General features: G+C 46.1%; 1 protein-coding gene across 2 annotated transcripts in view; it reads left to right on the top strand.

Annotated features, from left to right (window-relative positions):
* Nucleotides 1-12,487, top strand: part of Papss1 (3'-phosphoadenosine 5'-phosphosulfate synthase 1) — a 119,902-nt gene that overhangs the window by 33,142 nt on the left and 74,273 nt on the right. The window contains exon 2 of one of the 2 annotated variants that reach the window (XM_006970368.4): nucleotides 9,087-9,655. The exons of the other annotated variant lie outside the window; for it this stretch is intronic. Within the exon in view, the coding sequence (XP_006970430.1) occupies nucleotides 9,596-9,655 (60 nt within the window). The 5' untranslated portion in view covers nucleotides 9,087-9,595. The remainder of the gene's footprint in view (nucleotides 1-9,086; nucleotides 9,656-12,487) is intronic. 2 annotated transcript variants of the gene reach the window in all.

Below are 12,487 nucleotides of genomic sequence, written 5' to 3' on the forward strand. Positions count from 1 at the left end.
TAATAGTAATGTAATTTGATAAAACTTACTTGGATAATTTTCTAAACCTCTACCATTAGTACATATATGTTTTAGAAGCAAATTTATTAATGTAGCTTCACAGTATCCTTTCCTTTATTTTCAGTTTAAACGTTGGGACAAAAGCTGAGCATGTCTGTCACCTTGAATCTTTTGTGAATAAGATTCTTATTACCTTGAGCTCTATTACCTTGAGCTAAGGATGCCCAAACTATCTCTAACATCTTTCCTTTCTTCTTTTAAGATTAGAGGTTAAAAACATATTTTAAGGCTCACGTGTGTGTATGTGTGTGTGTACACATGAGTGCACATATGCAGTGGCAAGTTTGGTGCCCACAGAGTCCAGAAGGTGCTGGATCTCCTGAGGTGGCACAGGAGCTTGTGAGAAGCCTGGAGTGGGTGCCAGGAACCAAACTTTGGTCACCTGGAAAAACAGTATGCAATCTTACTGGCTGGTTCATCTCTCCAGCCCTGTATTACCATTAATTAAAGCGTGTTGGTTTTGATTTCCTTAGCTGAATTTCCATGCACTTCACACACCAGGCCCAGAGGCCCCTGAACTTGAACTGACCCAAATGCCTCCTCCTTGAGGACTAGCTCTCAGAACACCATGCGGTGGCATGCAAGTTTCTAAGGGATAGAAGCAACTGATAGTCTTACCCAGCTCTGACACTTATGAACCACATCAAGGGCCACATGACACAATTAACCTCAGGGCGCAGGAGTGACAGACACGTATAACTGGGTAGTAACCAATAGCTGTCCAATTGGACGTAAGACCTCCTCAACAAGTAGGAAATCATGCCTGATACTGGAAAACTTACCAAGTACCCAGGGATAGTTAATTCATGGATCTTGGAGAAGAACCTACCACCACCACCTCACCAAACCAGCATAATTGCTAACTACGTTCTAACGTTTGTCTTTACACCCACAGATGAAACTTCTGTCAAGGAAACTTCTCAACAGACGGAGACAATTACAGAAAACCACAACCAATCAAAGCTCAGTCCCAATGGACACATCTATACAGGGAACCATGGAGCTGGCCTGGCCTAGCTACCTCGGGAGGCATGCATGACAGGGTTTGCAGGTTAGAGTCCGTGGCTCCTGGAGCACAATGTACCTTCCAGTTCCTGAGAGACCAATGCACTCCCGCGGGCAGCAAAGCACCGTTTTGTGTTTCTCTGTACGTTCCCTTAGTAGTCAAGGAAGCATGAAGGCTTGACAGGACAATTGGTCTTAGACATTAACCTTGTGTAACCTGTATGACTTGCAAACGTCACTGTATCCTGGCAACTACAGCTGTATGATCCTGGCAATTGTCATTATATTCTGTTTCTGATAAAGGTACAAAAAGTCTGATTGCTCTCAATAAAATTGTCACAGGCTCAGTTGTGCTGTGGCCCCTCCAACTGGCCAGATTTTAATTCCTCGAGGCCATATCAGGTGACCTTGGTCCCGTGAGGAAGCATAGGTGTTCATACACTTACAACACAACTCCTTGCACCTAAGGCCCAGGGACCACTCCAGAAGAGACGGAGCAAAGACTGTAAGAGCCAGAGGCCCTGGGAGTTTGCTGTGAGACTGTCTTCTAGGGATGTCATGTCAGAAGCTACATCCATAAGGTCTTATTAACATGACTGCCTAAAGGATGACATCAGTAGACCTGCTAATGGGGACAGGAGAGAGTTCAGGAGGCCTCAACCCTACACAAAGAACTATAGGCAGCTAAGGAATGCTGAGATGGGTAGAAATAGTCTCTCCCAGGGAAGACTACACCAGTTAGTTAAGCAATACCAAAGGATCAGCCCTGAAAACATACATACAGCATCCTTCAGACCAAGTAAGTTGTATTGGTGTATTTTGAAACACACACGAACACACACACACACACACACACACACACACACACACACACACACACACACACACGTACATGTGCCAGTGTAGGTGTGTGCCAGAAGAGGGCACTGGGTCCTCTGGAAGAGTTAGTTATAGATGCTGTTAGCTGCCTATGGATGCTAAGCATTGAACTTGGAAGAGCAACAAGGGCTATTATCTACAGAGCTCTCTCTCCAGCCCAGCGATGACTTCTTATTGTGTTCCAGGATCCTCTCTAGATCATTACCTTACCTTTTTCTCTTTTTCCTTTTTCTCTTTCTTCCTCTTCTTGTCTCCTTAGCCTTCTCCTGAGTGGGCTGGCTTCTGATTTTCCAATGTTTTGATGCCGTGAGAATTCTTTTTATTGTTAAGGAATTTTTTATGTATTTTACATACCAACCACAGATCCCCTCTCTTCCCTCCTCCCGCCCCTCCAGTTCTCCCCCCCCATTCCACCTTCTTTCCCTCCTCCAACAAGGCATGGCCTCCTATGCGGAGTCAGCAGAGCCTGGTACCGCTCAGCAGAGATGCTGTGAGAATTCTGAGGACTATCTGTTAGTGATTTTGTAGCATATCCCACTATTTGGAATCTGATTTATAATTATTATATGTTATATTAATAGTATTATGGTACTTCTTAGAAAGTGATTTGATAGCGGAGGAAGATCACAGGTGAAGCGTCATTTCCTCTACTGTATGAAGGCTACACACTTGCCCTGGCTCTGGGAGATTCTGACACTTTCGTCACAGCCAAGTTGCTCTTTCCTGCGGTTTCTATAATGTGCTCTTTGGAAGGAAGCATGCACGGCCCATGATAAGGGCCAGTTTCTTGTGCTCCTGCGCCTTTACAGGCTCTACATCAACTATTTGAAACTCTGAATGGGAGGTTTCTTCCTTCTCCGTTAGCTTAGTCAGCCACCTGTGTGTATCAGCAGACTCACAGGAGTATTCCTGGTACTCCAGCATCACATTCAGCCACCTGTGTGTATCAGCAGACTCACAGGAGTATTCCTGGTACTCCAGCATCACATTCAGCTACTTGTGTGTATATCAGCAGACTCATAGGAGTTTGTTCTACATTCCTGGTACTCCAGCATCACATTCAGCCACCTGTGTGTATCAGCAGACTCACAGGAGTATTCCTGGTACTCCAACATCACATTCAGCCACCTGTGTGTGTATCAGCAGACTCACAGGAGTATTCCTGGTACTCCAACATCACATTCAGCCACCTGTGTGTATCAGCAGACTCACAGGAGTTTGTTCTACATTCCTGGTACTCCAGCATCACATCATTTGTTGCTCAAATGTTTTCATTGTTGGCCACTGGGAGCTCTGTCAGTTGGCTCCTGTGTTTCTTTGACAGATACTTGTGAGATAATGCATTTATTTATTTTAATATCCTTCTCTTCCTTTCTCTCCCATTCCTTCTCTCTTTCTTTCTTGTTTCAATGTTTCTTGCATCCCAGGCTGACACCTCATTTAGCTAAGGGTGACTGAATTTCTGATTCTCCTGCTTCCCCATCCTGAGTGCTGGGATTATGGGCTTTTGCAGCATCACAGCCGGTTTACAAACGCTGGGATTGAATCTAGAGCTTCATGCATGCTAGCTGAGTACTCTGCCAATGGAACTATATGCCCAGTCCTGCATTTTTCTTATTTTCTGGGTAATAAATGCTTCAGCTCATCTTAGCTAGTTTCTGCCATACTCCCGGAACCAACCATTTTTCCATGGAGCCCTGGATCTTTTTATTGGAAATGATATTAGAAAGCATTTTCTTATTTGTAAACACTGGAAATCAAATATCTAAGTGTTAGGTACTTGTTCTGCAGGATGTCACTTCTTTTGAGCCCCCCCTCCAGCTGACAGACAAAGAAATACATTTGCATATTGTACTGTTTGGTTTCTGTCAACTTTTGACACAAACCTAGACATACCTGGGAAGAGAAAATCTCTACTGAGGAACTGCCTCCATCAGATTGTCCTTTCTGTCAAGTCTCTGGGGAGCATTTTCTTCTTGTTAATGATTGATGTGGAGGGGCCTAGCTCCCTGTGGGAGGCGTCACCCTTGGGCAGGTGGTTCTGGGTTGTATAAGAAAGCAGGTTGTGCAAGCCTCGAGGAGCAAGCAGTGCTTCTCCATGGCCTCTGCTTCAGTTCCTGCTTCCGGGATCCTGCCCTGAGTTCCTGCCTTGGCTTCTGTTAATGGATTGTGACCTGGGAAATTTAGGCCAAATAAACCCCCTCCTCCCCAAGTTGCTTTTGGTCAGTGTTTTATCACAGCAATAGAAAACAGACCAAGACACATTTACTGTTTACATACACATGCATAATGTACACACACATATTTCTAGATATATTTATATTTAACTAAGAGTTCCCTCTTATCTGGCTTTAGTTTCAATTCCCATCAGTGCCATCCATCTGTCTACTTATTCAATCTGTCAATATCACAACGGGAGAACTGTTAGCTGGTACTCCTGTGGTGGTGAATGACTTTCCCACTCAGCTCCTTCTGTCTTAGTTTTCCTTTGTTTTTTTCTAAGGTCTTACTATGTAACCTTGGCTGGCCTGGAACTCTCGATATATAGACTAGGCTGGCCTTAAACTTATGGAGATCCACTTGCCTATCTCCCGAGTGCTGGGATTAAAGCCATGTGCCACCACACCCAATTTCCACCTCTTTAATCTCAGAGAGTCCATTCATTTCTATAGTAATTTAGGTTGGAACGTCGCCCCCCCCCCTTTTTGTGAGGCTGTGGGGAAATGAAAGTGATTAGAGGAGTAATTTACACATGAAAAGAGATGAGCACACTTGAAGATTAGCACACTTCAATTGGCAAGCTCGTACCACGTGGGAGACTTGGGTAGGGGGATTGGAATTTCAAGATCAGCCAGTACTTCGTGACAAGATATAAGCCAGCCTGGGCTCAGGGTGAGACTTGATTCCCCCCACCCCCACCCCCCGCACTTCCCCTCTCCCCCTGTGCCAGAAAAGTGGGGGGGGCTGTTACATTGTATACAGAAGTACACTGAAATTGTAGACTTTAAAATTTTAAATGACAGTTATTACCATAAAGTATTACACACAAAAAAAAACCACCCATAATAATTTTAAAAAGCAACTTTAGGGGCCGGGCGGTGGTGGCGCACGCCTTTAATCCCAGCACTCGGGAGGCAGAGCCAGGCGGATCTCTGTGAGTTCGAGGCCAGCCTGGGCTACCAAGTGAGCTCCAGGAAAGGCGCAAAGCTACACAGAGAAACCCTGTCTCAAAAAAACCAAAAAAAAAAAAAAAAAAAAAAAAGCAACTTTAGTTTCTATGTAGATAAGGTAGCAGTGTCTAGATACCCTTTCACCTAAAACAGCTAGGAAAACCCTACACAGGTATGTGTGCTTGGGGGTTTCTATTGCTGTAAAGAGACACCATGACCACACCAACTCTTATAAAGGAGAACATTTAATGGAGTGGCTTACGGTTTCAGAGGTTCAGTTCATTATCGTCATGGTGGGACAAGGTGGCATGCAGGCAGACATGGTGCTGGAGAAGGAGCTGAGAGTTTTACATCTTGATCTGCAGGCAACAGGAAGTGGTCTGAGACACTGGGTATGGCTTGAGCATATATGAGACCTCTAAGTCTGCCTCCACAGTGACACACTTCCTCCAACAAGGCCATACCTCTTTCAACAAAGTCACATCCCTGAGTAGTGCCACTCACTTTGGGGGTCTTTTAAGCCACTACAGTCTGTATCAAACAATAGTTTTCTGAGCATGGGTGACAGGCAGGCCAGAGCAGTGATGTCAGACAGTGAACACTCATTTAGAAGCTGCTTTTACTAAAAGGAAAGGACTCCTCACTTGGGCCTGCAGGGTAACTAAATGTAGGCTGAAAGCCTAGCATCTCTGTTTTCAGTTTGTGTCTGTCCCCTTTACAGTGTAGCCAGTTTAATGTCTGCATGTAGCCATGGTAATCACTCTAGGAATGCTCATTTAAACCCTTTTGAGATGTAGTCTATCTCATGTTCCTTGAAATCTGAAGGGACAAAGGTTAAGGGCCACTGTCCTAAACCTGAAGTCATCTAGGATGGAACAGTATCAAAGGATAGGTCACATTCCACATGCAAAAAATTATCTGTGATGGGTAGGCACTACCTTGGAGCCAGAGCAATCATCTTATGGGTATCAGAATGTTCCCTTCAGGCAAGAAGAACTGCTCCTTGTCTCCTTGCAGAACCAGAACTGAGATAATGATCACCCAGACCACACTTTGCTGAACTACACACTCATCTTCTCCCCTGCCTCTAACCCTTCCTCTGTTTAAACTTGACGCTCATATCAATGTCCTGAAGATAAAACTTGGGGTCACCGTAACCTTTTATGTGTTCCCCTTCCCAATGTGCCACACCGATTTAATCTCCTTTGCTTTTCAGCATCACTTCTGTCTTAAATAGGTGTGTTGTGACAGGTGAGACTGAGGGCAGATCCTCACCCGCTGGGGCTGTAGGAGTCGGGGATTTGCCTTAAAACTCCCGTAACAATGGGAAAGTAAATGAAGTCCTATAATCGCCCCAGCTTATTATCTGCAGAGACCATTGTCCAGGGAGGAGGAGCCAGGGGAGAGATCAACTTTGTCTAAACTAAAGAGATGGGGCTGGGAGCATGAGGCAGAAGCACAGCAGAGATGGAGGGAGAGCGCTGCACAGAGTGAGCTCCAGAGATTGTGGGGTCCACCTGAGGAAGAGCAGGCCAGAAGACCCCAAGTGAGTCAGGGAAATAACCCCCAGGAGGAGTTTGTGTTCCAACCAGTCCAAGTGGAAAACCTTGGCATGATCAAAGTATTCACAGGGCTTCAGAACAACTGGGAAGAATTAAGGTCAGGATACTTTATTAGCACCAAAGAAAACTTCCTCTCAGGTGTCTTTTTGGTGGGAAAAAGCTCTATTGACAGAGGTCTTAAAAAACGGATCTGAGAACCCATTGGGAAGCAGGACTCACTGTTTCTTAAACTACTGCCCAGCATATGAGTTAGTCACCTCCACCCTGTGCAGGGATCTGCTGTGACCACAGTGATTTGACAATCGTATTATGCTCAGTGGCTCAACGTACATACCAAGAATTTCTTTATTTATCTGGCTCTTGCTTTATGGACACTTTTATTCTGCTTTTCCATAATTTTTGTCTACTTTTGCCAGCCACATAGCCCCGATTCTTTCTTAGCATTCAATGATGTGCATTAAACTCTCCCACCTGCCTTCTTCAGAACAGTAATTCAGAACTATTTGAGCTCTGTCTTCTGATCTGGAGCTCTGATGACCCTAAGTAAATTTTTGTTATTTTTGCAGTTTCTGAGTTTGGATTGACACCTCATATAGAGATAGCCCAGAAAAAAGAGAACAGATGTTTTCTCCTTTACCAGTTTTCAAAATCAGTTGGCAGGCCGGAGTGATGGCCCAGCAGCTAAGACACTTGTTGCCCTTCCAGAGGACCTGGGTCCGATTCCCAGAGCCCACATGGCTATTGGGGGATATTATTTTAAGGTGTGTTACTTTTGTTTATGTTGCATTTGTTTAACTCTGTGAAGCTGTGATTCTTTGCCTGTCTAAAACAGCTGATGGTCTAATAAAGAGCTGAACGGCCAAAGGTGAGGCAGGAGAAAGGCCAGGTGGGGCCGGCAGGCAGAGAGAATAAATAGAAGGAGAAATCCGGGAGAAAAGGATCAAGGGACAAGAGGGGAAGGAGGAGGAGTTCAGGGGCCACCACGCAGCTACAGAGCCACACATGGAGTAAGAAGGAAAGAAAAGGTGTACAGGGATAGAAAAAGATAAAAGCCCTGATGCCAAAGATAGACGGGATAATTTAAGAAAAGCTGGCAAGAAATAAGCCAAGCTAAGCCTGGGCATTTATATTAAGAATACGCCTCCATGTGTGGTTTATTTGGGAGCTGGGTAGCAAGCTCCCCAAAACAGCAGAAACAATCAACAACACATGGCAGCTCACAGTTTTCTGTAACTCCAGTTCTCCTTGGGGCTCTGTGGGCATCAGGCACCCACATAGTGCATAATCATGCGTGCTGGTAAAACACTCATACACATAAAAATAAGAAGTTGGTTCAACAGCAGCTCCCAAGGATCTCTAGTTCTTAAATTACGTTTTGAAACACTGGGCCTTAAACTTCATGTGAAGCTTGGAATCTTTTAAAAAGAAAATGATTTTTTTTCAGGTGCATACAAAAGAATAGTTTTCTTTATGACGTTTTCATAAATATGTGCCTTTGGCCCTCCACACATTTTCCTGTTCATTGTTGTCCTTATTTTGGAATCCTCTTTAAGTCTCATTCCTGTTACTGGCTGAATTTAGAACTGTACTGAAATTCGGTCCTACATCCAGACCCTTAGATTAAGAATCTTCTAGATAGAGCTACAGGGAAGCATTGACATTTTAAGCAATGGAGAAACAAGATCATAATTGCATTTTGTAAGTACCAGTCTGACACAGTATTGGGAATGGAGCAGGTGGCAGAGGAGTGGATGGCAGTATATGTTGAACGTACGTACGTACGACGTGTGTGTGTGTGTGTGTGTGTGTGTGTGTAATGATGATTACAGTTAGATGTGGGAGAGGGACTAATTTGAGACCTGGTCAGTAAATAGGGGTTGATTGGCTAGCAAGCGTCAGGTGTTGATGATTGGTGTGCGTGTGTGTTTGTGTGTGTGGTGCTGGCGGTTATCAGGGGCAGAGCTAACTGCTGTCTGTGCCAATGTGAAGCCGGAGCGGAAGGTTATGGGGATAGGCAGGAGGGACCAACTCCTGGAGGAGGCCTCCCACTCCCATTCTTCTATGAACCGGTCTTGGAATAGATGAGGTTGAAAATGCCCTCTGTAGGTGATCATTCCGCCTTGCGTACCGGGCGACTTGGATTTCAGTCCTCTACGAGTCGCAAGTACTAGAGAAGGCCCTTTGGGGCTCGTCAGTGGCGACAAACTGCACAGAAATGTCCTGATATGAAGTGGGGGGTCTCCAAGTGGCGAAGAAGGCACCTTACAAATACTTTCCAATCCTGGATGAGAAACTATTGATGTCAGAGGATGGGGAATTACCTGTTAAAACATAGTGCTCGGAGTAGCATTTTAAAGCGATGAGCAACGTGTGAACGAGCTATTCACTAAATTAATTCTGCCTTTTGCAGGGCTGGGAAACACTTTTGGAAGGCGGCCTGGTTGACAAGTGCCTGTGGAAGCCATAGGCTGGGCTAGCGGAAGAAAAGCTGAGGAGTCCACGTCAGCGTCTTCCCCCAAACAGCCTGGGTCCGGAGCGTCTCCCACGCCCCTCTGCAGGCGGCGCCCCTGCTGGCGCAGTGCGCATGCTCAGCATCCGGAGCGGTGGAGGGGGTTTCCCCCCGGTAACCCTCAAACCCCGCCCCTTCCACTGGGTCAGGGCGGAGCTTCAAGCGTCGCCCCTGGTGATTGGACGTTAAGGTCCGGACCCCGCGCCTCCCGCTTCGCTCCGCCCTCCACGCCACAGAGACGCCGGGCTCTGGCCGAGGCCAGCGCTGTGCCGGGCGCCGCACGTCAGCGCGCGTCCAGAGCCCCGCGCGTAGGCCCCGCCCCTCCTCCCTGCTCCGCCCCGCCCCCGGCCTCTCGGCTTCTGCTCAGCTCCCCCCGGCGCTCAGCAGCTGGGCATCCGCGCTTCGCGGCCATGGAGATCCCTGGGAGTCTGTGCAAGAAAGTCAAGCTGAGCAATAACGCGCAGAACTGGGTGAGTGGAGGCCGCAGGCGGGAGCGCGGGGAGCGGAGGGGCGGCTGTGGGAGCCGCGGGCTGCCCGGGCATCCTGGGGGAGCCGGGGGCGGGGACCCGGGCGGCGGCTGCCCGCGGAGGCGAGCCCCGGCCCCGGAGCTGTCTCCTAGGCTGGAGAGGCCGAGGGCTGCGGCAGAGGCGGTGGAAGGCGCCTCTCTGCATGTTCCCGGTCTTCTTGCCTCTGCCCGTGGGCCTGGCCCGGGTTTGGGTCGGTCTCCAAGTCTTTACATTTCTGAGTTGCAGTGTGCTGGGTGCATACCCAACAATGTGGCCATTCATGAATCGGGACTGCTCTGAACTGAGGTTCTTTGTGCCTCAGTTTTAAATCAGAATGCCTGACACAGACATACTTTTAAAGACTCGACTCCTGGTGACAGTTAGGTGTGGGGAGATTAATGGTTTCTAAGATTGGGCAGCGAGTGCCAGTTGGCCTTGTTGGCCAAGTACTGTACCCTCAGAAGGTTGTTTCCTTCTGTATTCATTGGTGGCCAAGGCTAAGATGGTAAGCGCGAAGGTGGAGACCGTCCAACTTTGGAGGCTGCAAAGGCACTGGTTTAATGTGTAGATGGAATTTTTTATTCCACAGCTAACAGGATCATGAGGTTTAAATTCAGTCTTGCAAATCATCACTTGCCTTTGGCAAGTCAGGGGGAAGAAAAAAACCGTTTCAGGCAAATGTTCTTTTGATGTCATTAATTTACCATGTCTTCTGTCAGGATCAAGAATTCTTACTGCCTCCTTTCATTCTTTTCCTTAACTTCTTAGAAGGTGAGGAGGGACGGGAGTTAAAAGGGAGATCAGGATCTTGGAAGGAGACCCGGACTTCTGGCATGGGCTCAAGTTCCAGCCTTGCCATTTGTAAGTTGGACGATCTTGAGGAAAGTCACTCTGCTTTGAATCTCAGATGACTGAGGGTGTAACAGTGTGTCCTTTACAGGATTGTTTTTATGAGTACAGAAGAAAATGAACTTGAAAGGGCAATGAAACCTTTCAACGAGTGTTTTGTGAGTAGGGAAGTAAGCTGGTTATTGGAGTATTTAAAAGTAATTTCAGTAACACCATCTATAAGTCATTTATTTATTTAAAAATTACTTTATGTGTCTGAGTGTTTTGCTTGCGTGTATGTGTATGTACCATGTGTGTGCCTGGTGTCCAATGAGGTCAAAAGGGAGTGTTGAATCCCCTCAGACTTGAGTTACAGATGGTTGTGAGCCACCATGTGGGTGCTGGGAATTGAACCCAGAGCCTCTGCAAGGACAAGTCCTCTTAACTGTGGAGCCAATTTTCTAGCCCCAAGTCAATTATATATTACACTCTTTGCTAAATTAGTGTGTATTTTATGTAGCTGGATATAAGGAAATGCGGGGCTTAGTGCTTTTCAGTTGTCCATTGCTGCTGATTGTAAGTGGCTTTTATCCCTTGATATGTTTTCATGGACCTCAGTGACTGGCCCAAAGCAGGAGTTTTAGTGCAGGTTAGTTTGGCTCCAGGTGATTTTATAAGTTTATGGACGACCTCATATTTCTGAGATGGGTGGGAGCCATTGCATCCCCGAGTGGAGACCTACCTGTTGGACTACTGCAGGGAGTTTTTGTTGGGGAGTAGAGATAAAGATGAGGTGGAGCAGGGCTGTGTGCTATAAATGTCTAGCTGAAGAGTTAGGATGATTTTTGTAGGGGCTTTTGAATGGAACTAGAATTTTTAGCTTTCTGAACTTTGTCTTTTCTCCCTCTAAATGAATAGCCTCCTCTAACACGCTTAAACCAAGGGATGGGTGCGGGTGTAAAGAAGCCGTACACTGTTAATGTTCCCATCACATAAAGCTGGTAATCCAGGAAGACTAGTTTGCAGAGGAGATGCAGGCACTGACTGCGGGATCGTGAGATCCAGTAGACCGGAAGCATGCCTGGCATGGCAGCATTGTTTAAGGTGTTTTTGTTATTGGTTAATGCAGTGCTGGTTAATTGGTTAACAGGTGACTGGCTGGCTGAAAGGAGCAAGGAAGGGACAGGGGAGACCAGACTAGATGGAGGTGATGAAAAGGAAAGAAGCTTTAGAATGTCCTGAAGTTTTGATATGAGACGTTGGGAAGAAGGTTGAATGTTGTATCTAAATTCACTGGTTGAGTGTTTGGGGACATTTCTTTGGGTGGGGTTTAAAACCCAGGACCCTGATTGTGTACGATGGTGAACATCTGCTGTCCCAGAACCAGAGTTATCACACTTAGTATCTCCATTTTATCAATGAAGAAGTCGAGGTGCTGAGTTATTAAGGTGTCAATTGGAATTTTAAGCCTGCATTTGAAGGGCAGCATTAGTTAAGATACTTCGTAGAGTAATTCTGTTTGAGAGAAATGGAACCCCCTATGTAACAACAACAAAAAATTAAAGACCGCATTAAAATAGGTGAAAAATAGAAAATAAATGCCAAGAATATACTTTGTTTAGCCTAACATAGCCCAAATGTTTTCATTTAATATATTTTTTCACTGCATACAAGCTCAGTACTATTTGTAATCAGTGTAAATTACCGATGTTTTGCTGCTTTTGTACATTAGGGTCTGGCGGGTGTGTTGATTGATCACAGATCTTAGTTCAGGGTAGGCATTCCGCACCTGCTCTCAGGTGCCTGGGCACATGTTGTTGCAGACATTGAGTTAGGTTAGGCTAGAAGTGGAGACCTAACGCTCATGAGTAGGACATAGAAAGGCTGTTAGTTAACGTCCTTTTCTAGTCTTCTGCTGGGGAATGGGCAAAAGAAGTAGCTTCATGGAAGTCAGTAAGTAAGAGATAG

The sequence above is a fragment of the Peromyscus maniculatus genome, chromosome 6 (assembly GCF_049852395.1).
Source record: "Peromyscus maniculatus bairdii isolate BWxNUB_F1_BW_parent chromosome 6, HU_Pman_BW_mat_3.1, whole genome shotgun sequence".
In the NCBI taxonomy this organism is placed as follows: Eukaryota; Metazoa; Chordata; class Mammalia; order Rodentia; family Cricetidae; genus Peromyscus; species Peromyscus maniculatus.